General features: G+C 46.5%; 9 protein-coding genes and 2 non-coding genes across 11 annotated transcripts; 5 read left to right on the top strand and 6 right to left on the bottom strand.

Moving 5' to 3' along the window:
* The first annotated feature begins 636 nt into the window (after positions 1–636).
* Positions 637–2,444, top strand: F4822DRAFT_414682 (glycoside hydrolase family 76 protein). Its single transcript, XM_051459171.1, has one exon. It carries the CDS (start codon positions 1,154–1,156, stop codon positions 2,273–2,275), a length of 1,122 nt encoding a protein of 373 aa, XP_051311769.1. The 5' UTR covers positions 637–1,153; the 3' UTR covers positions 2,276–2,444.
* On the bottom strand, positions 2,440–5,064 carry F4822DRAFT_359504 (ankyrin). Its single transcript, XM_051456093.1, has 3 exons — positions 4,142–5,064; positions 3,039–4,084; positions 2,440–2,983 (listed from the first exon to the last, which is right to left on the bottom strand). Exons 1-3 carry the CDS (start codon positions 4,567–4,569, stop codon positions 2,604–2,606), a joined length of 1,854 nt encoding a protein of 617 aa, XP_051311768.1. The 5' UTR covers positions 4,570–5,064; the 3' UTR covers positions 2,440–2,603.
* A 19-nt stretch (positions 5,065–5,083) lies between these two features.
* Positions 5,084–7,660, bottom strand: F4822DRAFT_359485 (cytochrome P450). The gene is made up of 4 exons (XM_051456092.1): positions 6,893–7,660; positions 6,269–6,823; positions 6,160–6,211; positions 5,084–6,046 (listed from the first exon to the last, which is right to left on the bottom strand). The coding sequence occupies exons 1-4, from the start codon at positions 7,403–7,405 to the stop codon at positions 5,394–5,396; spliced, it is 1,773 nt and encodes a 590-aa protein (XP_051311767.1). The 5' UTR covers positions 7,406–7,660; the 3' UTR covers positions 5,084–5,393.
* Positions 7,661–8,677: 1,017 nt separating this feature from the next.
* Positions 8,678–8,770, top strand: F4822DRAFT_t105. The gene has a single exon. It is a non-coding gene; the product is annotated as a tRNA-Glu (tRNA).
* Positions 8,771–8,838: 68 nt separating this feature from the next.
* F4822DRAFT_414677 (nuclear pore complex assembly-domain-containing protein) lies at positions 8,839–10,320 on the bottom strand. Its single transcript, XM_051459170.1, has 2 exons — positions 10,005–10,320; positions 8,839–9,941 (listed from the first exon to the last, which is right to left on the bottom strand). Exons 1-2 carry the CDS (start codon positions 10,156–10,158, stop codon positions 9,178–9,180), a joined length of 918 nt encoding a protein of 305 aa, XP_051311766.1. The 5' UTR covers positions 10,159–10,320; the 3' UTR covers positions 8,839–9,177.
* A 186-nt stretch (positions 10,321–10,506) lies between these two features.
* Positions 10,507–15,415, top strand: F4822DRAFT_414675 (nuclear condensin complex subunit Smc4). Its single transcript, XM_051459169.1, has 3 exons — positions 10,507–11,599; positions 11,654–14,920; positions 14,998–15,415. Exons 1-3 carry the CDS (start codon positions 10,694–10,696, stop codon positions 15,217–15,219), a joined length of 4,395 nt encoding a protein of 1,464 aa, XP_051311765.1. The 5' UTR covers positions 10,507–10,693; the 3' UTR covers positions 15,220–15,415.
* A 136-nt stretch (positions 15,416–15,551) lies between these two features.
* F4822DRAFT_t106 lies at positions 15,552–15,640 on the top strand. The gene has a single exon. It is a non-coding gene; the product is annotated as a tRNA-Ala (tRNA).
* Positions 15,641–16,023: 383 nt separating this feature from the next.
* Positions 16,024–17,221, bottom strand: F4822DRAFT_414674 (ribosomal protein). The gene is made up of 4 exons (XM_051459168.1): positions 17,061–17,221; positions 16,808–16,970; positions 16,618–16,720; positions 16,024–16,468 (listed from the first exon to the last, which is right to left on the bottom strand). Exons 2-4 carry the CDS (start codon positions 16,956–16,958, stop codon positions 16,363–16,365), a joined length of 360 nt encoding a protein of 119 aa, XP_051311764.1. The 5' UTR covers positions 16,959–16,970; positions 17,061–17,221; the 3' UTR covers positions 16,024–16,362.
* A 487-nt stretch (positions 17,222–17,708) lies between these two features.
* Positions 17,709–18,234, top strand: F4822DRAFT_432848 (ubiquitin family-domain-containing protein; the record flags this gene model as incomplete). Its single annotated transcript, XM_051461723.1, has 2 exons — positions 17,709–18,083; positions 18,148–18,234. The coding sequence occupies 2 exons, from the start codon at positions 17,709–17,711 to the stop codon at positions 18,232–18,234; spliced, it is 462 nt and encodes a 153-aa protein (XP_051311763.1).
* A 378-nt stretch (positions 18,235–18,612) lies between these two features.
* F4822DRAFT_432847 (glycoside hydrolase family 18 protein) lies at positions 18,613–19,821 on the bottom strand (the record flags this gene model as incomplete). The annotated part of the gene is made up of 1 exon (XM_051461722.1): positions 18,613–19,821. The coding sequence occupies one exon, from the start codon at positions 19,819–19,821 to the stop codon at positions 18,613–18,615; it is 1,209 nt and encodes a 402-aa protein (XP_051311762.1).
* Positions 19,822–20,365: 544 nt separating this feature from the next.
* F4822DRAFT_359229 (aflatoxin biosynthesis ketoreductase nor-1) lies at positions 20,366–21,766 on the bottom strand. The gene is made up of 5 exons (XM_051456091.1): positions 21,674–21,766; positions 21,502–21,589; positions 20,921–21,413; positions 20,697–20,847; positions 20,366–20,644 (listed from the first exon to the last, which is right to left on the bottom strand). Exons 2-5 carry the CDS (start codon positions 21,542–21,544, stop codon positions 20,570–20,572), a joined length of 762 nt encoding a protein of 253 aa, XP_051311761.1. The 5' UTR covers positions 21,545–21,589; positions 21,674–21,766; the 3' UTR covers positions 20,366–20,569.
* Between the last annotated feature and the right edge of the window lie 266 nt (positions 21,767–22,032).

The following is a 22,032-nucleotide window of genomic DNA, read 5'->3' as shown; positions in this document are numbered from 1 at the left end:
GTGTAGACACTACCGGCATATACAAATGACTTGCAGTAGATCGCGGATCAGTCTCACCCGCTTGACCCGTCTTGCCATTATATTACCATTGGAGTCGGAGATCGTCAATCTCTCATGCTAGGATGCATGAATGGCCTTACCTATGGTCTTACCCGGTCATGATGAAATATCTATACAATCACGTGGGAATAGGCATGTGAGAAAAGAGAGATAAATCCATGTATGTGACAAGGAACGGGAGGATGTATATAATACATGTATGTAGTATTTATTATCCGGCAGATGCAACTTTAGGCTTTACGTACGACTTCCTTGCATGCATATCAAACCGTGATTCAAATTGAATTTCTTCATTCCGATATTTGATGCAAGGGGTCGTGTCACTCCCGTATTAATGCTGTCAAACTTGGCCGTACGCCCAGCGCGCTTCGAGCCGAACCTCTCTCTCTCTCCCTTGTGGTTTTACCCCTATCATCTCCCAACCACCCCCTATCTTGTGGCGTCGTAAGCCGATGCATGACAACGTATATTAAAACTCTTGTTAATGGGCGGAGTTGATTCTACCAATCATCGTCGAGAGGACCATATATTCCTGCAGCTGCAGCAAAATAGTCCGATAACTCAAATAATACCATCTCAGTACCTAACCTCTTATAATCCTTACGTGAGTAAGGGGGAAAGGGAATTAAGGACGGGTGGCTTCTTGATCCTCGTATCCTATCGGCAGGCTAAGATTCAATTTAATCTTGGTAAGATAGGTAATTCGAACGATTCTGATCACGACAGTTCGGAGAATACCTTTTTTCTTTTTCCTACGTACATGGGAACGGAGAATTGACGTGCAGGGCGCTTAAATGTTGCATCGGATCGAAGAGATAACAGCCAAGGAACCCGCCTAGATATTAAGAAAACGTGACTAAAAACCCCTGATTCGAAATCGAATGTGTCGCGCGTCTAAACACCCAGCCCGTATATTCCGAATATGCCGAATTCATATAAATTCCTGACGAGCCAGGCTCAAACAAGGCTCGACATTTGACGTCTTGCCAAAACAACACGATCTTTACCTACCTTCGCTCTTTTAAGACACTCGTTTGATTGGGATATTGGGTTTGATATTACCTACGCACCATCGTTCTGGAAACATGCAGATATGTCGACACTATTCTGGTGGACGATATGCTGTTGCCTTTCGTTTTATTCCCCGGTCTTTGGGACGATGATTCCTAGAAACTCTTCGAGTATTTCTGACGCGGACATGGCTCGGGCGGCTGTGGATGCGATGATGGATCTATATGATAGCTCGACGGGTCTTTGGGACCCCAACAACACCGGGTCTTCATGGTGGCAGAGTGGTGTCGCATTATGGGCTCTCTCAGAGTATATGCTCAAATCGGGATCACAGGATTACCTCGACCAAGCGGAGAATACGGTTGATATCCAACGAGCGCCACTCTCTTGGTGGCCGGAAGGCGGCGGTGACTTCCGCGCCGACAGTACTGATGATACGGGCTGGTGGGCACTGGCTATGACGAGTCTATACGAACTTACCGGAAATAATGAGTACCTGACTATCGCTAAGGAGGACGAAGCTTATATGTTCGACTATTGGAATACTACGACTTGTGGAGGTGGCCTTATATGGAATATTCCTAATGGGACTTACCATAATGCCATCAGCAACGAGTTATACCTGGAACTAACGGCGAAGCTACACAATCTAATTCCTGGCGACACGTTGTATTTGAATCACAGTCTGATGGAATGGGAATGGTTCAATAATAGCGGTATGATAAACAGCCAGAACCTCGTCAATGACGGACTCACGGATAACACCGCATGCGTTAATAACGGGGCGACGACGTGGTCGTATAATCAAGGAGTGATTCTTGGTGGTCTAGTCGAGCTTAATAAGGCGACGGGAGACTCGACGTATCTCGACACAGCGCGAGCGATTGCAGATGCCGCGATTAATAGCGCAACAATAGTTCAAGGTGGCATAGTGACGGAACCGTGTTCCAGCGAAGAGGAGTGCGAACCTAACGGTACGGCGTTCAAGGGTATCTTTATCCGGGAGCTAGGGAAGCTCGACGCTGCGCTGGATGATCATCCATACCAATCATTCATCGCGGATAATGCCCAGACAGCGTACGAAAACGCGCGAAATGGATCGGATTTCTATGGGTTTCTGTGGCAGGGTCCGTATGACAGTGTCACGATTGGCACACAAGAGGCTGCGGTTGATCTTTTGGTGGCAGCAGCTTATTCGGGATGATATATGTGGTAATTCGTACACACGAATGTTCTGACTAGAAGTAGTGATATAGGGGAATAATAGGTGATGATGGTGGAGACCATACATAGAATCATGGGATCCACGCATGGGGTGTTATAGATAGGCTCATGAGCATATGGTAGCATTTAATGCATGGAAATTAATCATATCTTCTGTCTGTCTTTTGCGTCTCGAATTATACTCTTGCCGGTTGGTAGTTCTTGAAGAGAAGGACCACGTTTCACCCCCTTTATTCTAGACGAAGTTCTTAAGTCAATGCGGTCCTCTCAATCGATCGGCCACCTAACTCCTCAATTCGTCGGTTGGTTCATTTAGCCCCTGCTTTCTCCAAGATCGCGACGACTTCATGCCGCTGATACTCGCGCGCAATATCCAATGCCATCTTCTTCTCATAGTTCCTCACAGTTAGGTCAGCGCCGTATCTTACTAAGATCTCAGCAGAGTCATCGTAACCCCATCTAGCGACCCTGAAAAGTATCGTCGGGTTTTCGTCGTTATAAGAATGATTGACGTCTGCTCCATGATTGAGCATGAATTCTATCAATTCCGGGTTCCTACACGCATTAGCCCAGTAGAAAGGGTCTAATCCGGATTTACCTCCTATATGAACATCGGCACCGGCCTCGATTATGAGCTTGGCGCATTCGAGATACTCGATGTCGCCTAAGCCGCTGAGCGTTACACCTCCTTGATGCATGTTAGTGCGATATCATAGCAAGTCATCTTATTAGGTAGTACTCACCATTTGACGGGAACAAGAAATTCGGATCCGCACCACTTTCCAACAATATGCGTGTCATTTCGGCATCCCTCAGTACCCTTCCGGCAACTACCAAAGGGATAATACCAGCATCCGCGCTTATCCAACCAGAAAGTCTCGCGTGTATGCGAATATCCTTGTCGAGTTTATCTTGTGTCTCCCCAGGAAGGAAATCGTTCTGGTTAGCCCCGTGATTTAAGAGTAATCGAACAGTTTGATGTTGCTGCAGCAACATTGCTTCGTATAAAGGAGGAAGTCCATATTTATTCCTTATGTTTGGATCGAAGCCGGCGGAAAGGAGGGCAGTTAGACTTTGCCTATCGTTTAATTCGACTGCTTGATGGACTAGATATGGGCCTGTGGTCAACTTGTTGAACTTGGGAGCTATGCTTTTGAGGAGCTCCTCGATATCGGGTATCTCTTCTAGCCTTTGGGTCAAGGGGAATATCATTTCGAGGCAGCCTGTAAGGGAGCATCCTTTCTGAACCAGAAGACTAGCCACGCTTATTGCTTCCGATGAAAGGGCAACGCTCAGGGGTGAGCGCAAATGATCATCCCTCGCGTTGATATTCGCACCATGATCCAACAGGACTTGCGCCATTTCCAAGTCGTTATATATAGCACATAGATGAAGTGCCGTTTGTCCGTCTTGTGTTCTTCCAGTTGTTGGACTGCCACTTGAGATGAGACGAATCACACCATCCTTATCTCTCGCTCTAACTGCTTCGAGTAGATTGGTTGGTGTAGATGAGTATGGGCGAAGTAGGCCTTCCTCAGATTGATAGCTTTGGGGGGATTGCGATGGTTCTGGTAATTGATCGAAGTACCTGTTCAAAGCAAACCCGGCGTCTGTTGAGTCGGATATAGATCGACGTCGTCCCCCAGAGGCCGACACACTGGCCACATCGTCTTCCATTCGTTTCTTAAGCCTCCTTCCACTGTCGCGACTGCGAATTTCGGAGACAAGCTTTTGGTAAACATTGTTAACATCGCTCCTAATTTCATCCTGCCCTTTTCCTTCTAGAGCTCTGCGAGTTGAATTAGCACATCAATTGGCAAGGTACTTCTGAGTAGATGATACGAACCCGATAAGTGTTGATATAGTGATATTCAAGCTCGCCTTACTCTCCTGCAGCCTCTCCCTCAACGTCCGGATTTCACCTTTCTTCATAATCCAACCAAACATCCTCATCGGGCTCCTCCTCCCACTTGCAGTTCCAGACAGTGGTGTTAAAACCACTCGAATAGACTGCATGCTATCCTGACATAAACTGAGGCACTCCGCCATGCTCTCCACCAATTTAGGCTCCTCCGAGGGTAAGTCATATCTCCCGCATAATTCCTGGATAGACCCAAGCACTGCGGATAAGTTCTGCACGTCGCGACGAATATGAAGTATTTCTTCGGGTGCATCTTGGATCTCTTGAATCATGGAAGTAACTGTTCTCGCCGTCGATGCCGCGAGGGCGATAACCCCCGCGACACTGGCGACCATAGAGAGCGGGTCCGCCATATTTCCCACTACAATTTCTACAAGTTATTTAAGTAATACCTAGGTATGCCTCAAGTAATATGGTTATAAGATGTCCATATCGTAGAAATATTTCGACATTATCCTAGCTAAGGCTATAGATAAAAATCAACGCATGTTGTTGTATCATTTAGGTTCCCTCCTCCTCTGAGGCTGAGAAGGATTGCGGCAGTGTGCCGATTATGCTGTGGCTGCCTTAGGTGTTTGGGTTAGAGTATACCTGACCGCCTATTGGTTAGGTAGGGGTGTGTGCTATATTTATAATGGCCATCGTTTGCGGTATAGGCTCGTGAAGTAATATACGGGTCGTGCATATCTGAATGGCCAGGGTTATAGTCTGGGTATACTAACAATGAATGATAGTAGGTTGAGGGTATCTCAACATGCTTTAGTGCAATAAATCCATATCGACGACTACCTGGATATCAACCTTTCCATTCTTCTATTCCGAGCTTATATTAGCTGGCTTCATTGAATGGAGATGGCTGGTGTGATACAGAATTCATGAGATTGACGCCACCGACGTGGACGGACATTACCAGGTGGTGCTGATCTCCGACACTATCGGCAGATGATCAATTTGGGGGCCAAAGGGGAGACAGCCGAAATTTATTATTAATATTCATCGAGAAAAGAAAATACTTGAGATTTAATTGTACAGTATGAGAATTTCGAGGCTGCTAAAGCGGAGGCCTAGACTAAAGTTGAAGCAGTTGGGCTTAGGCACCTCAATGTTCAATGTCTTTTCTCTGATATCAAGTTAAGCATGCGATCAACGCTGTAACCCATCCTAATAGTCCCCGCATTTATAGTCTTTTGTCAGCTTTCGATAGCGCGACATAGCAATTGAGGGGAGCTGTCGTAAAGCTGTCATATACCGAGCGCGAACCAAGCTCTCCAGGCGGCACGTTGAATTGGAAGTTCCAAACGAGTAATGCGAGGACAGTACGCAGTTCGAGGTAAGCAAGTCTCTTGCCGAAGCATCCTCTTGGACCAAGACCGAACGCGAGGATAGGACCGGATTGGGAATCATAAACTTCCTTACCGTCCTCATCTACCTTGAGCCATCTCTCAGGCTTGAATAGGTGCACGTCGGTAGGATCCCAGTGTCCGATCAAATACTTTTGACGAGAGCGTTCGCTACGCATGTCCTCCTCAACCGGGATCCCGGGGCTTTTGAAATCTGGCCCGTCCCAGGTCAGAAAGACCATTGTATCTTTAGGGATCTTGCGACCGAGTAGGATAGTGTCAACTTTGGCTTGTCGGGTTGTAAGCGGGAACGGGCTATTGATACGAAGAGATTCTTCAATCACGGCATCGAGATATGGAACTGCGTTCTTAGTAATTTCTGTAACAGATGGCTGGCGACCCTCTTTGTATGCCACGGCATATGCCGATCGGAGTGCTGACCTCAGCTTCTCTTGGGTTTCAGGGTAGTCGGCCAAATTTTTAACGATCCCTGTTATTGACAAAATATTAGCTTAGTATATCGAGACATGATATGTCTAGAGCTAGCCAGCTTCCGGCTAGGTTGGCCGAGTTTTCAATGCTGACAATTGTAGTGTTACTTACAGTATAGGGCTGTTGAACTGGTCTCATGACCTCCTAGGAAATATCCAAAGAGCTAAAAATAGGCTGATCAGTATACCGAGCTTTATAGATGTGCTGACAGAAAACTAACCTCGTCATAAACCCTTCTAGAGTGAAAGCTGGGTGTTCTTCCCCCTTTGGCTGCCGAATTGATCTCTCGCTGAATAATGTGGTCCATAGCCGAGCGGGTCTCACCCTCTTCTCCCTGCAGACGTACTAAAGCCTTTTCAATTTCATCATGGATTAATTTGTCTTTCAGTGCGATGTCATTAGTGAAGGTAGGATGGAAAAGCAACTTGTAGTAGTGCTTGAATTTGGGATTTGTGCTGTGAGACTGCTCTCCAAGATGAGTCCCAAGAGCTCTTATCGCCGTTATTTCCGGCTTTTGAGGTACGCGAGGGAATTCGACTGAGCCATCCGCACTCGCCGAGAACTTCTGGCCACTCAAGGCGGTAAGTGCATCTAGTTGACTCTTGACCGTGCTCATGCTCTCATCCAGACCGAAAGCGGCGGCGTTGATCATGTCGATTGCTGCGTCCGAAAGATCTTCCTTCGCTTCAAACGGATGGCCACCGGCAAGACGGAACTTAAGTGCCCATAGCTCGATCAAGGTCATGGTTTTCGCATAGATTTGTGGCGCTGAAACCTATGTATTCGTTTAGCTAAAAACCAAAGGGTGTTTGACGGCTGTGTTATCGACGCGAGCAGAACTTACCTCATTTAGGAAACCTGGCGTCATTAAGTCTCTTACGAGTTCTTTATTCCCTTTGAACCGTGGATCGGTCGAAGACATGGAAATGTGATGATATTCAATAATACCGCGGAAGATGTCGTAACTCCTTTTGCTCCGATCGAACTCCTTGCCTCGTCGAAGTAGCATATCTTGAGTTTCTTGGAAATCAGCAAGAATCAGAGCCGGCTTTTGGAATGGACCTAGCCAGACTTGCGTCAGGGCTGAGTTGAGTCGAGCTGGATGCGAAGTTATCCATGGCCGTAGGCGTCCGGTCTTGCGTACATACTCTCGAATCTCAGGAAGATTGCCTAAGAGGTTGCGTCTGGCACTCTCATCATAGGGAATACCAGGGATGGGTTTTGGCAGAACCCAAAGATAGAGAAGATATAATATAGATAATGCGGCGATGGAGTAAACTGCAGGAAGCGCGTATGGCTCTTGCAAGAGAGAAAAAATATCCTCGACTGTCGATGCCATGTTGAAAAGATTTCCCATAAACTCTCCGTCGAGGCGGACTACGATGTGTGTAGGAGTAGCTAAGCTCTAGGAATCGATATGGCCATTGGGGTGGTGACTGGTTTAGTGATGGGGGAGATTCTGTAGTACTTATGCTATAGCGTTCTCACTCTGTAGTTTGTCGTGATTAGTAGGTTTCGATGTTGCGACGTGGTGCTGACATATCCTTGAACGTGGTCTATACGAAACCGAGGCGCATGGTAGATCAACCTGGGTGACAACCTTGGTGAATATTATGGTCCGGGCTGTCGGGGTATACAGGGATATGTAGAGTGGACCGTTGCAACGTAAGACCTACATACTGTAGGTAGCCTATGTGATGAAATCGAATAGATTCAATTGGTTGAAGAAGCATACTTCTACCGAGCTGCCCAATAACCGTAGAATATGTATTCATCCCTAGGTATTAAAAGATACTCAGCTCGTCAGCTTTCGTATCGCGTTTATAACCTAGTGTTGGGTCGAAAGGGAGACTTGAAAAAGATGCCTAGGTATCTTTATTGTTCAAACATGTGCCTAGATAATTAGCGATTTACTGTCTGTTGTACTAGGTATGACGAGATGGAAATTATTATCCGATAACGCATATCCGTTAGGAAGCCGGGAATATGACGGGCGAGAGGAAAGAGAAAAGAGAGAAAAAGGGAGCATAGTCATGGCTTGTGTGCTGCTATGTCTCTGGGGTCTCTCCCCAGACCGCTGTACCCTTGTCCATTAGTGACTTCGATCAGCCCTACTAGAACCAACATTCATGGATCCGTGGATATATAGATTCCTATTAGCTGCTTACTAGTGGTAAACCGATATCTTATACAAGTGGCACAGCTAATGTTGTTGGAACATTGGTACGGCGCGGTGAAATGATGCTACTGATGGTGCTCATGTGGTGCTGCCTTTTGTGAGAGATAGTGATTGGTAAATAAATCCATACTCGAATAGATAGGGATATAATTAGATCGTGATGTTACTGATCGATATATTTTACTAAGTGACATTTTTGAATGATAATATTCTTTATGAATATATCGATTTGATATCAAAATTGCCTTGTAATTGTTAAGTGACAAGTCTGAAGATCCACGAAGAAAATGACGTTGTATTTCTTAGGATTAAAGTTATAGTCAGGGGGCTAAGGATGCAAATTACGTGGACTTCCCCGGATTTATCGGAGTTTAACTGCATGAGCGCTATTACGGTCAGTCGCATCCTTGAGTGTAGTATATAGGTACTTATAAGCCGCCAAAATTCTAATCCGAATTGGTGTAGTGGCTAACATTTGACGCTCTCATGATTTAAACAATCAAAGGATCCGTCAAGCCCGGGGTTCGATTCCCCGATTCGGAGTATTTTTTGGCGATTTTCATCGTCGTTACCGTAATACTTTTTATATTGGTTCTTTAGTGGTAGATAGCTGAGGTAGTAAAAATCTGTAATATTAGGTACCTAGGTAGGCTGAAGTACACAGCCGTGTATAATGAGGAATCTCTAGCATGCATGTGGCTCCGGAATTGAACATCGGAATTTGTCTAAGTATGGGGGATATGCCGAACTTTAAAAATAACTTCCGATCTGTTTTGTCTCGGACCTCGAAAAATGCAGCCTGCTTTGGCAAACAGGATTTAATTGCCGGGAAAAGCCTAGAAACGTGACGCTGCCAACTTCCAACAAAGATATTAAGTCCAGCAAATCCTTAACGCCGGTGCTATGCATTCCTCAAGAAATCAAATTCTGGCTCAATGGATCTGGCTGGATTAAGCTTGAGCACGCCCTCCGCTCCCTGTCTTAAATCCTTCCAAGACAACAGCCCAAGTACCTGCTTCGCCTCCAGACCCAACATGCCCCGTAGCAATTTTGCGCATAAGGAGGGTGTCCTTGGCTGTTGCCAATCTCTTACCCTCACCACTTTCCAAACACTCCTTGAACCATTCCTCTTCCTCCGCATCGAATGGTAAGCTTGTTAAATCACGTGCTCTCTCGGCCGATTCATCGTTCCGCGGAGACTCTAGCACGGATAGAACTAGGCGTTGAAATAGTTGGTGACGCATAATATCGGAATGTGATCGTGTGAATTGGAATGCATCAATGACACTGGACTTTGCAAGGGCCCCGAACAGCAGTTCTAATGCTGTGGATGACTGAATTATGGGTTGAACAGAATGGTAGTAGGCGAGAGGTAGGGTGTAGTCGCCGTTTTTGGCGTGGCGAATGAGGACGGTAATTATATCGTCGACGAAGTCCGGTTCTAGCGAAGGGTGCGTAAGGTATTGTAAGGCGACGTCAAAATGCTGCGCATCCATTTCCCATAAGCCTTTCATAAATATCCTATATTTATTCGGCATACTGGCACGCTGAGCAAAGGATTCGGCCTGTTGGGTATCATTTCGAGCGTCAATGTCAAGGAGGAGATAGAAGACTACTGATATTTTGTGGTGAATCGTCGCGCTTCTGCTCTCGCAAATCTGGATATAGAGCTGTCGAAGGGCCTCCTTGTTCTTTGGGGGATAGTGACTAGTAGCTGCAGTTGAATCGGAATTAGTGACTAAATAATATCAAATAAAGATAAAAGGTGGGCATTTACTTCTGGATAAATTGAGAGCTTTTAAAACCCGATCAATGAATAAAGATCCCTCTAGACTTCTACGGGAGGCTTCGACTTGTTGAATCGCAGGGCGATCGTATGGAAAGGGATTAAGAGTGCCGAAAAAACGGTCAAACTCGGAAGGCTGAAGCATTCTGATTTCGATCGTAGGTTTAATTAAGCAAACTTCGGTATTTCAAAGCGAAACTTTAGTGATTCTTTGGTATTTGAATTGTAGAAGAAAGAAAACGGAATGGGCACATGGAATTGAATTGAGAGATGCGCCGGTAAATTGTCGGAGAAAAGAGCTTAAGCTTGGTGACCCGCGTCCCTGTTGTGTGACGCGACTTAATCGAGCTTAGTAATAACTCTAATCCATATTGGTAGTGGGGTGTGGAGTTAGGAGGGGAGAAGGAAGGAGGAGGGTTGTTTATGTTTACTTTCGAATAGGATCCACCCACCTAGTTTAATTTATTATTCCATTTATTATTCCATCATTTATGTCAATATCCAACAGAATACCCTCGACGTCGACATCAACAACAATAACGACGACAACTAACTGATCAAATAAATAGTTAGGTAGAATAGGGCCACGATATCACGTTGAAAATTAGGCGATCCCGATAATACACGAATTAATAACCCACTTCGTTTCGTTCCATAATTATACCCAACTACCACCAACAATGTCTACACGACCAACTCGTCGTGCTGCCGCGGCGCGACGCGCAGCTATCGTTGAGTCGGACGATTCGGATGATGCCGTCGCGAATACCACCAAAAGAATAAAGGAAGAAGAAAGCGAAGAGGAATTCGCTCCCGAGGCTTCTACTTCAAAATCTTCGCGCCGCCAAACCCAGAGTAGGAGGAAGTCTACGATGCCTCTAACACCGCGCACGCCTCGAGTCAGGAAGAGCGTCGCGCCGGAGCAATCTATCGAACAGAGTGAGGCAAGCGAAGTCCTTGATCCCGACGAAACTGCTGCAACCGTCATCGGTCCGGAACCAACTACTGTGAAGAAAACCTCACCTAGAAAGCGGAAAAGTGTTGCGCCTCGCAAAGTCAGCAAGGAGACCACGCCCGATAGTCAACCTCATATGCCAACTCCAGCCCAGTCCGAAGAACCATCCGAACTTCATGGTACGCCCTTGGCTGATATCACCAGCCAGAGTATCAACGAACAGGAGCACCCTGGTGATGAGACTGTTACTCAAGTTAAGCCTATTCGGCCAATGGATACCGTCCTAGAGAAGCCTATGGATATTGTCCTAAAGTCGCGCAAGATGGCGGTACCGGTAGTCGAAGATACGGGACCTAAGCCTCGTATCGTTATTACATACCTAATTCTGAACAACTTCAAGAGTTATGCCGGGCGACAGGAAGTTGGCCCGTTCCATTCCTCATTCTCTTCTGTTGTTGGGCCGAACGGTTCTGGTAAATCGAACGTCATCGACTCGCTTCTTTTCGTTTTTGGATTCAGAGCTAGCAAGATGCGACAAGGCAAGATCTCTGCATTAATCCACAACTCCGCCGCCCACCCAGATCTAGATCACTGTGAGGTGGCAGTCCACTTTCAGGAGGTTATGGACTTGGTAAGTAATCGAACACATCGTCTCACGAAGATAGCATGCTGATTGTATTTCTAGCCGGGTGGTGGAACGGAAATCATCCCTAATTCCCAAATTGTCATTTCGAGAAAAGCGTTTAAGAATAACTCAAGCAAATATTACATCAATGGCAACGAGTCCAACTTCACTATTGTGACTACTCTTCTCCGCGACCGTGGAATCGATCTCGATCACAAGCGTTTTCTTATTCTACAAGGTGAAGTTGAGTCCATTGCTCAAATGAAAGCCAAAGCCGCCAACGAACATGAAGACGGCTTACTAGAGTACCTCGAAGATATCATCGGCACGTCCAAGTATAAGACGCCTATTGAAGAGGCAGCAACTGAGGTCGAGACCCTCAATGAAGTCTGCATGGAAAAGAGCGGACGTGTCCAGCACGTCGAAAAGGAGAAGAACAGTCTTGAAGATAAGAAAAACAAAGCTTTGGCCTATATCCGCGACGAGAACGACCTTACCCTAAAGCAGTCAGCCTTATACCAACTCTACATTAGCGAATGCAACAATAATGTGAACGTTACTGAAGAAGCGATCAGCCAGATGCAAGCTCAGCTTGATGAAGAGCTTGAGAAACATCAGGGTAGCGAACAGGTGATTAAGCAGCTACAGAAGGCATATGCTAAGGGTTCAAAGGAATTTGAGTCTCAGGAGAAGAACGTTCAAACTCTCGTCAAGGAGGCCGCCAAGTTTGAACAAGAAAGGGTCAAATTTGATGAGAAGAGAAAATTCTTAAACGACAAACAGAAGAAGCTCGAAAAGACGATCGCCAATGCCGAAAAGTCTACAACCGAGGCTGAGGAGACAATCGAGCAATGTACCGAGGAGATTGCCTCACGCGCCGAGGAGATCGCAACCCTTGAACAAAGCGTGCAAGAAGAAGAGGCCGAACTTGCAACAATTCGAGATAGTCTGAAAGGCAAGACTCAGGTATTCTCGGATCAGATAGCTGCTAAGCAGAAGTCTTTGGAGCCCTGGAATGAAAAGATCAACCAGAAGCAGTCCGCCATTGCTGTGGCGGAGTCCGAATTGGCTATCCTCGAAGAGAAGGCTAATGCTGGCGCTGTTGCGCTCGAAGAGGTACAGACCAAGATCGCTAAAATCGAAGAAGGTCGCGTCGCCAAACTTGCTGAGTTAGAAGAGTGCCAAGCAGAAAAGGCGAAGTTAGAAAAAGAGGCAAAGAAGGTTGCCGCCGATCTAGAAAGCATGGCAGAGATGGAACCTAATGTTCGTTCCAGGGTATCGAATGCCAGGCAGAAGGCGGAGGAAGCGAGATCTAGCCTTTCACAGAATCAAAATCGAGGCAACGTTTTAACGGCCTTAATGCGAATGAAGGAGTCTGGACGAATTGATGGTTTCCATGGACGTCTAGGAAACCTTGGCACCATCGATGAGAAATATGATGTTGCTATTTCTACTGCCTGTCCTGCCCTGGACAGCTTTGTTACCGATGCTGTAGCCGCTGGTCAGCAATGCATGGAGTATCTACGAAAGACCAACCTCGGACGTGGCAACTTTATATGTTTGGGCAAGTTGCGCGTGCGCGAGATGCAGCCTATACAGACGCCCGAGAATGCTCCGCGTCTGTTTGACCTAATCAAAGCCAAGGAAGACAAATTCCGACCCGCATTCTATCATTCATTACAGAATACTCTGGTCGCCAAAGACTTAGCCCAGGCCAAACGGATCGCTTATGGTATCAAGAGATGGCGAGTGGTCACGCTCGATGGTGAACTCATCGATACGAGTGGTACCATGTCTGGAGGTGGAAAAACTGTCAAAAGAGGTCTGATGTCTAGCAAGCTTGAGGGCGATACGACTAAGGAGCAAGTCGCCAAGCTAGAGAGTGACCGTGACTCTATTGAGCAGAAATTCCAAGAGTTCCAAGGCCATCAGCGAGAGTTAGAGTCTCGTCTAAGGTATTTGAAAGATCAAATACCCCAATTGGATACCAAGATGCAGAAAATCGGTCTTGAAGTGCAAAGCGCCGATAAGAACTTGGCGGATGCCCAGCGACGCGTGAAGGAGCTAAGCAAAGAACATCAACCATCCCAGTCTGACGACAACAGAGTAGCAGCCCTACAGAAGGAAATCTCTAAGCTAAACAAAGAGATCGCAAAACTCCATGCCGAGACCGAAGGTGTGGAAGCGGAGATTAAGGAGCTACAGGATAAGATTATGGAAGTTGGTGGTGAGAAGCTTCGCGCCCAACGTGCGAAGGTGGATTCCATCAAGGAAGAAATAGCTTCACATAACGAAGAGACTTCTAACGCCGAAGTAAAGAAGGCCAAGGCTGAAAAGTCCAAAACGAAGCTCGAAAAGGACCATGCAAAGGCCACAAGAGAGCTAGAAGCTGCAGCGCGCGATCTCGAGGCATTAGAAGAGGAAGTTGAAAACCAAGGTAGCAAGTCCGAATCCTTAAATGCTCGTGTCGAGGAAGCCGAGGCGGAACTAGGAAATAAGAAAAAGGAATTATATACACTAAAAGCTGAGCTGGACGAGAAGGCCTCGGAACTCAACGAGACCCGAGCTGTCGAAATCGAAATGCGAAATAAGCTCGAGGAGAACCAAAAGGTGCTCGTTGAAAACCAGAAGCGTCTACGTTACTGGGACGAGAAGTTAGGCAAGCTTGTCATTCAAAATGTCAGCGATCTCAGCGGACCGCCGGCTAAGAAATCCACTTCGGAGGAGGGTCAAGAAGAAACAGCCGAAGGTCAAAAGGAAGACGAAAAGGAGCAAGAACAAGAGCAAGAGGAACAGCCCGAGGAACTTCCGCGATTCACTGAAGATGAATTGAAGGATATGGACAAGGACACCCTGAAGGCTGAGATTGCTGCTCTTGAAGAGAAGACGCAAAACGTCAATGTAGATGTCAGTGTTTTGTCGGAATACCGCCGCCGAGTCGAAGAGCATGCGGCTCGATCATCTGATCTTGCTAGTGCCGTTCAACAGCGCGATGCTGCGAAGAAGCGATGCGACGATCTGCGCCGACTCAGATTAGAAGGCTTCATGGAGGGCTTCAGCACCATTTCTCTTCGATTGAAGGAGATGTACCAAATGATTACAATGGGTGGTAACGCTGAGTTGGAACTTGTTGACAGTCTTGACCCCTTCAGCGAAGGAATCCTATTTTCTGTCATGCCACCGAAGAAGAGTTGGAAGAACATTAGCAACCTCAGTGGTGGTGAAAAGACGCTATCTAGTCTTGCGCTGGTGTTTGCCTTGCATCACTATAAACCGACGCCGTTGTACGTCATGGACGAGATTGATGCCGCTTTGGATTTCAGGAATGTGAGTATTTCCCATCCCTTTTCATCTCCTCTACAAACTATTGTAATGAATTCAAATTGCTAACATAATGTACTTAGGTATCAATCGTCGCCAATTACATCAAAGAGCGTACCAAGAACGCGCAATTCGTCGTCATCTCCCTGCGCAACAATATGTTCGAACTCGCAGCTCGGTTAGTGGGTGTGTACAAAGTCAATCATATGACCAAGAGCGTTACGATTGAGAATCGTGATTTTATTACTCGGGGTGCCATGGCGAGGCAACAGCAACAACATGGGGGTTTGACTGTAAATTCGTGATGATAGGAAGGAATGAGGATGGTGATGGATGAAAATGATGAATAACGGTGCTTAGGTTTCCGTATGATGAATGATGGGCGCTTGAGGCGTAAGATGGAATTGATACAGGAGGCGTGTAATGATATGAATATCTGAGTCTTGGTTCGAGGAGGGCATATTTGAATAAGTTTAGTCCCAATCAATTGTTTTTTATCTATTTTCAAACGGTATCTTGAGCAACTATATGGGGATATTAACCAATCAGGTTGGGGCAATGACATGATTAAAGGGTATAGGTAATTAAAACTCCGAATCTGCTAGTTAGTTTTCATGGCATGCCAATAAGTCTTAGAGGGCGTGTAACTCAGTGGTAGAGTGCTCGCTTCGCATTATCCTAATGCTAATTTGCGAGAAGTCCAGGGTTCAACTCCCTGCTCGTCCAATCGTTTTGCTATTTACTTTTACATAATTGTTATAATTTTTTCTTTTTTTTTCATATGTCTTTAGTTGCTGCCTCTTGCGATCGAAATATATAGCGAATTATCACAAATAGCAGTCTCCAGCACGCGCTTTTTAAATTTTGTATCATTCGTGTAAGAATGGGTAGTAGATGAAGATAATTGTAGGTCTCTGACCTCTAAAAAATCAGTACTGTTAAGGTCCATTACGAAGTAAAATTTCGAAAGTAATTCTACTCACCACTAAAATATCCATGGATATGATCTAGAGGTGCATTGATTATCGATAAATCCATCATCTGGATACGAATTACGAATTTTACATTATGAACATACTAGAGGCTTTCATGATGGGCCCATGGTGTTAATCGCTAAATGGAATTGATTAAGTATTGCTCAGTCTCAGTTGGGAAGTCTATGAACTACGTGTAGATCTATATTCAGACGTCCAGCTCTCGACTAGCGGTTGCCGAGAAATAAGGGCCGGGGTAGGTAATAAGCAGTCACTTCGAAGGCAAAGACGCAAATATAGGGTCAACAACGCAAAGTATTCATTCACGTCGTGGCAAATATGACTCGATTCGTTAAAAGTCATTATCTGTAAGGATCATTCCGAAGTCCTTTTTTACCATGCAATCAAAACCGTTTCCGATGACCTGGCGCATCCCTGACCCATTCACTCCCTAAAGACACCGAAAAGAAGCATTTATGCAGCCTTGGCAGTCTGAGTGGGAGTCACCTTCTTGCCGTCCTTGTTGTAGCGCACACGCGGGGGAGGGGCACGGTTGCGACGACCGACTCGTGATCGGACACTATAATTATTCTGTCAGTGGATATAATTCGACGGAGTAAAGAGGGGGGAGGAAGATGTTGGCTTCGTTCGAGGTTCAACCAAGGCTCTTCTCAGACCGCATGCGCAGCCCAAAAGGAGCGCAGTCGTTCTCCCGACGGGACGACATACCGGACGATCTTGCCGTGAATGGCGCAAGAGACACAGTACTGCAGCTTGAGGTACATCTTGGGAACTGTGTACTCGGAGAAGACGGAAGCATCCGAGATATCACCTGTATTTTATTGATTAGCTATTGTCATACTATAATCAAGTAACATGGGAGAAGAGAGGAGGGAAGAAGGGAATAGAATTATCATACGGATAGCAGCAGACTCGACCATGTTTCGGATGGTGAAGCGCTTGATCGCCTTATCCTTGGGAGTGCATCGCGAGCAGTTGCTGCATCGGATAGGCTTGACGTGGCCGCGGCCCTTCTTGTTGCGGCCGTTGTTCTTTCTCTTCTTGACCATGATGACGGTGTTCTGTTTTGCTGTTGTATTAGTATCTGATGTCGAAAACAGAATTATTTCGTAGAGAAGGCGAGGTGTGATTAAGTAGGAGTAGATACGTACGGAATTCGGTTGTCGAGTTGTCGAAGAGAAGAAAAGAATTGGTTGCAAAGAAATCCGAGATGGAATTGAATTGGTGCGCAAAGTTTAGAATTGACTAAAGCAAGTGCCCCGCTACACACGAAAAGATAAATTGATCCAATGAAAAAAAGGTACGAAGCTTGTAGTACGTATTTTAGTGATTGCAGTGCTAATGTGAAAGGGCAAGTGGGGGAGGAAACCCTAGCACGTGATATTTTATCGGTAAATTCGACTAAATTACCTAAGCTTTTTCTACCAGGACCCACCGCACCACCAAACCTACAGGGCTTATCTTTCTGCGGCTCCTCCCACTCTCGAACTTTTTCTTCCCTTTTCCTACAACCAAATCCATCATCTTCAGGATTGCTTAGGACGGCAATAGTATTATTGTCTAGGTACGTTTACTCTTTATGCTTTAATTCATCAACATGAATGTTCATCAAATTCGCCTTCACAATTACCATGATATTCCACATTCTTCGATGTGACTAATTGCGTCGCGGGCGTCGTGGCGCATTACTCACATCACGAATATTCATAAATTTCGCAGCCAAGCCTGAAATACTTCCCACTCTTCATCACTCTTCGCTAGTAATATATTCTAACCCGACTTCCACCTAGCAGGCAATCATGCAGATCTTCGTCAAAACCCTCACGGGTAAGACTATCACCCTCGAGGTGGAGTCTAGCGACACCATCGACAATGTCAAGTCCAAGATCCAGGACAAGGAGGGTATCCCCCCCGACCAACAGCGATTGATCTTCGCCGGCAAGCAACTCGAGGACGGCCGTACCCTCTCCGACTACAACATCCAGAAGGAGAGCACACTTCACCTCGTCCTCCGCCTTCGTGGTGGTGCCAAGAAGAGGAAGAAGAAGGTTTACACCACTCCCAAGAAGATCAAGCACAAGCGCAAGAAGACCAAGTTAGCTGTGCTCAAGTACTACAAGGTTGACGGTGACGGAAAGATTGAGCGTCTTCGCCGCGAGTGCCCCGCTGACACCGTGAGTTTTCTTCCCTCCTTTACAACCAACTATCATGACCAATATACTAATTATCATTTAATAGTGCGGTGCTGGTGTCTTCATGGCCGCTATGCAAGACCGACAATACTGTGGCCGATGCCACCTCACCTACGTCTTCGACAAGCAGTAAATGTTCGTTAAGTTCGACCTTGGGAGTTTATGGGATTGGGGATTCGGAGCATTGGAACAGGGCTAATGGTATACCCATAGCAATGATATAGATGATCGAGCTCAGTCTCAACACAAATAAATCCGTGAACAACAGTCGTCATCGCTCCCAAAACCCAGTGATTTATCTAAATAATCCTACTATTCGGTCGTAGTGCAAGTAATAATTTCATCATATTGGCTTGTAACCATAGCAAGGTTATCTCTCCTTGGCTACTGATTCTATATGAATTCTTCATAAGTCATCCCAAGAACCCCGTGGCCCTTCAGATCCTCATAGCGGGCTAACCATGTCGCACTCTATAGCATCGCCGCCCAATTTCAACCTTCCGTGTCCCTTTCAATTATTAGGAAATCCCGCCCTCAGGTTATCATACTTAGTATGCGGAACCTCGATACAATTCGGCCTACCATCCAACGCCCCCGGACCACCCAATACATCCACCACATTCCCAATCAAACTCTCACGACCCTCTTTATCCGCACTACTCTCCCACCACATGGCACCGCCTAAACGTCGTTCTTTCACCCAATGCGTCTTCTGCCGCGCCATCTCCACCGTATCATAACTAACCAAGGTCCGCGTGCGCGGGTCATAGCAATAACTCCCGCCGGCTTCGTAATCAATATGTTCCGTCGCGCCTGGTAACGGGAGTTTCTTATAATCATGTACACCGTTCTCCCACGTTCCTTCGCCTACACCGTTGTAGGGTGCTCCTAAACCTTCCGTGTTTTGAAATGCGCGGCCGTAGAGTGGCATGCCGATTACGATTTTATGCGGCGCGACGCCGTGGGTTACGTAGTAGTGTTGCGCGGCGATTGTGCTGAAGGGTGTGGAGCGTGGGTTTGAGGCGCTGGGGAAGAGGTTGGCTTGGTGGCCCGATGTAGAGTCCCAGGAGCCCGCGTAGTCGTATGCCATTAGGTTCCAGAAATCGAGGAGTCGGTCCATGGCGGGGAGGTCGAGCTTGGAGTAGTTTTGCGCGCCGGCTGGACAGGCGACGGTTAGTTCAAAGTGGTATGGGGTAGGTAAACTGCGGCCGTAGGCATCGAGGGCTTCGCGTACGGCGCGCAGGAGGGATACGAAATCGGCGGCTTCGGAGGGGGTTTGCGGATACTCCCAGTCGATGTCTATGCCGTCGAAACCTAGGTTTTTGATTAGTTCGACGCAGGAGTTGGCGAATGTGGCGCGCCCTTGCGGTGTTGAAGCGGGTTGCTTGAAGTTGCTGCTATATGTCCAGCCGCCGACGGATAACAGCACTTTGAGATGACGGTGGCGTCGCTTCAGGATGTTGAGTTGTTTGAGGCACCCGTAGAGGTTTGTGCCGGAGTCGTTCCAGCTGTCGCCTTCCCAATGGATGTCGGTGTCGGCCCAGGAGTCAGTAAGGTAGACTTCACCGGACTCCGGGCGCACATTGGCGAAGGCGTACAAGATGTGGGTCAGTTTGTCGACAGGTAGGTCTTGAGGTCGGTGTTTGCGGCCATAGATGGCCCAATTGACGAAATATGCGACGGTGCGGTATTGTTGATGATGCGCTGGATGACCTGCCATGATGTCTGTGGTCCAGTGACGTAGAGGGGATATAAGATCTGGAATAAGTCGGTTGGAAGTGGGATATGAGAGTAAGGAGGGGTATAGATGGGGAAGTAAGAAAGTGGACAATAGTACGATTACGGATAGAATGAAGACGAAGAGAGGTCTGATATAAGGCATATGCTAAAGTAGATCGGATATGATAGCTTTATATGTTTCTATCTAGGAAGTAAGATAGGATATACGTGTGTTGTCTTGTTTTCTTCTTTGTGATCGTACCTAGGTAGGCAACCCAAGATTCAACAAATTCGGATTCAAGTTCAGGTCGAGCTTGGTGGCTTGGAGCTTGTGTGTACATCAGAGTGGCGATGCAAGGGGATGCATGTATCTAGGCTACTAGGTACATTATCTATGCAGATCAGAGTCTGTCCAATCAACTTACGGTTTTATTCGAATGCCTATTGTGCTTCAGAGAGATCGTAAATCATAAACTGGGTTCATTGGTTAAGCCTCGTAAGAAATCAGCTCCGGGGGCTGTGATGACACGGAAAAGCGGAAGATGGAAAATAGGTGGGGGAGGGGGAGGGGAGATCCAACGATGATTATTTAATATTGCGTGGCAGTTGTGGCTTAGGTACACCAGCACCAGCCATAATTGTCACTGGAATACACGCCACAGGTTACACAATTACAATTTCTTCTTTCTTATTCTTCTTCCATAACTTTCAACTTTTTTTTATACAAATCGATTCCTGTCCCAATTGACCTACCATGGCAATTCGGTTCCTTCAATCGCGCTGATGAATTTCCCACTCGTTTCTTCGCGAGTAGCATGATCGATCTACATAAATGAGCTTTGAAGATGCGCGAGATGTAAAATACAAGGTACTTACCACATCTACCATCTTTTCAACGCAGAAGTCGATGGTTAAAGGTGCCTTTTCCAACCCCAAATGCCCGGCAAACCAGTTTCCTGGTCCGGTCTGCACGAGCCCAGGGTGCATAGCTATCGCGATAAGCCAGTCATTATTGAAATGTATGGCCCTGTACCAACGTCAGCCGGTGTTATGCTCAATGCTATCTAGCTTAGAAGAGCTAGATACCATTAATATCTCACCTAGTAAGCCAGTTCAATGCTGCTTTAGACGCACTGTACGCTGGCAGCATAGTCGCGCGAGTTGCTCCGATTAATTCGATAGACCCCCCAGCAGTGGACATAGAAATCCACTTGGGTGTCCTCCTCGATTTTTGCAACAGCGGTCTAAATGTCTGGTACAACAGCAACGGACCAAGAGCATTCGATTGAAATCTAGTGGTCATCTCTTTCATATCAATCGTCTCAAGCGATACCTTCGGGTCATCACCTCCGCCTCCCGCATTGGCGATGACAATATCTAGATGCCCAATCCCAGCTGCTTTTATATCGTCCAAAGCCTTGGCTGGATCATCTATCGAAGTGTTCTCAATACTGACGAGTAATATCCTAGATCCTTCAGCAGATTTCATCGATTTTAAATCGGCAACATCTGTGGCGAAGGTATCGCGAATACTCCCTACAACTATGTGGTTCGGCCGTGACAGATACACTCGAGCCAACTCTTTCCCAAGACCTAGGTGAGAGTCAGCTCTGAAGAACCTTACGATGAATGAAACCGGTCGCCAATTTCGGGTATTGTCGTAAGGTAATTGATTACCCACCTTTGCTAACGCCGCTGATGAAGACAACCACGGGCTCTTCCATCGCATCGATCGAACTTATGATTTCGTCTCAAGTGGAAGCTTGTTGCTGCATAGGTGATAAATGTCGCACATGGCCACCTTCATAGAGAACCCCTCTAATACTCAGAACTACGTGTTGGGGGATAATTACCTAATTCCGTGGGACTAGATCCTGCCGCAAAAGATCCCGGCTGAGCTTACGATCCTTTCGCACAAGACATCCCTTGCATCTCAGCTGCATTACGCCAGCCGTAAGAGTATAACGGTATTATACCTAGCGTGGGCCTAGCATTACCCGGTTATGTCTTTAGGTGAGACACAATAAACACCTGCCTAGGTAGGTGTTGTGCTCCCATACCTAGGTATCTTTGCAACACAAGTGTTACTCCTTCGCATGAATACATGGGTATTGCGACAAATTTCGCAAAGAGGTGATAATCGAAAACCTATTAATTAAGTAGTAGTAACTTATAATGAAAGTTCGACTACTGCTATAACCAAAGTGTTCCT

Source organism: Hypoxylon trugodes, assembly GCF_022578975.1.
Source record: "Hypoxylon trugodes strain CBS 135444 unplaced genomic scaffold F4822scaffold_8, whole genome shotgun sequence".
Taxonomy (NCBI): Eukaryota; Fungi; Ascomycota; class Sordariomycetes; order Xylariales; family Hypoxylaceae; genus Hypoxylon; species Hypoxylon trugodes.
The sequence above is the reverse complement of the archived record's forward strand: the minus strand, read 5'-3'. Positions and strand labels throughout refer to the sequence as shown.

What these genes read in the sequence shown, in the direction of transcription:
- F4822DRAFT_414682 (XM_051459171.1), top strand. Translation starts at nt 1,154, where the DNA reads ATGTCGACACTATTCTGGTGGACGATATGCTGTTGCCTTTCGTTTTAT.
- F4822DRAFT_359504 (XM_051456093.1), bottom strand. Translation starts at nt 4,569, where the DNA reads ATGGCGGACCCGCTCTCTATGGTCGCCAGTGTCGCGGGGGTTATCGCC. An exon ending in ACTATATCAACACTTATCGG is followed by an intron (nt 4,085 to 4,141) that starts GTTCGTATCATC and finishes TTCAACTCGCAG; the next exon opens with AGCTCTAGAAGGAAAAGGGC. An exon ending in TTTCTTGTTCCCGTCAAATG is followed by an intron (nt 2,984 to 3,038) that starts GTGAGTACTACC and finishes ACATGCATCAAG; the next exon opens with GAGGTGTAACGCTCAGCGGC.
- F4822DRAFT_359485 (XM_051456092.1), bottom strand. Translation starts at nt 7,405, where the DNA reads ATGGGAAATCTTTTCAACATGGCATCGACAGTCGAGGATATTTTTTCT. An exon ending in CTAGAAGGGTTTATGACGAG is followed by an intron (nt 6,212 to 6,268) that starts GTTAGTTTTCTG and finishes GCCTATTTTTAG; the next exon opens with CTCTTTGGATATTTCCTAGG. An exon ending in CAGTTCAACAGCCCTATACT is followed by an intron (nt 6,047 to 6,159) that starts GTAAGTAACACT and finishes TGTCAATAACAG; the next exon opens with GGATCGTTAAAAATTTGGCC.
- F4822DRAFT_414677 (XM_051459170.1), bottom strand. Translation starts at nt 10,158, where the DNA reads ATGCTTCAGCCTTCCGAGTTTGACCGTTTTTTCGGCACTCTTAATCCC. An exon ending in AGCTCTCAATTTATCCAGAA is followed by an intron (nt 9,942 to 10,004) that starts GTAAATGCCCAC and finishes ATTCAACTGCAG; the next exon opens with CTACTAGTCACTATCCCCCA.
- F4822DRAFT_414675 (XM_051459169.1), top strand. Translation starts at nt 10,694, where the DNA reads ATGTCTACACGACCAACTCGTCGTGCTGCCGCGGCGCGACGCGCAGCT. An exon ending in TTCAGGAGGTTATGGACTTG is followed by an intron (nt 11,600 to 11,653) that starts GTAAGTAATCGA and finishes TTGTATTTCTAG; the next exon opens with CCGGGTGGTGGAACGGAAAT. An exon ending in CCGCTTTGGATTTCAGGAAT is followed by an intron (nt 14,921 to 14,997) that starts GTGAGTATTTCC and finishes TAATGTACTTAG; the next exon opens with GTATCAATCGTCGCCAATTA.
- F4822DRAFT_414674 (XM_051459168.1), bottom strand. Translation starts at nt 16,958, where the DNA reads ATGGTCAAGAAGAGAAAGAACAACGGCCGCAACAAGAAGGGCCGCGGC. An exon ending in GGTCGAGTCTGCTGCTATCC is followed by an intron (nt 16,721 to 16,807) that starts GTATGATAATTC and finishes AATAAAATACAG; the next exon opens with GTGATATCTCGGATGCTTCC. An exon ending in ATTCACGGCAAGATCGTCCG is followed by an intron (nt 16,469 to 16,617) that starts GTATGTCGTCCC and finishes GAATAATTATAG; the next exon opens with TGTCCGATCACGAGTCGGTC.
- F4822DRAFT_359229 (XM_051456091.1), bottom strand. Translation starts at nt 21,544, where the DNA reads ATGGAAGAGCCCGTGGTTGTCTTCATCAGCGGCGTTAGCAAAG. An exon ending in CATCAGCGGCGTTAGCAAAG is followed by an intron (nt 21,414 to 21,501) that starts GTGGGTAATCAA and finishes ACTCTCACCTAG; the next exon opens with GTCTTGGGAAAGAGTTGGCT. An exon ending in GCATTGAACTGGCTTACTAG is followed by an intron (nt 20,848 to 20,920) that starts GTGAGATATTAA and finishes ACGTTGGTACAG; the next exon opens with GGCCATACATTTCAATAATG.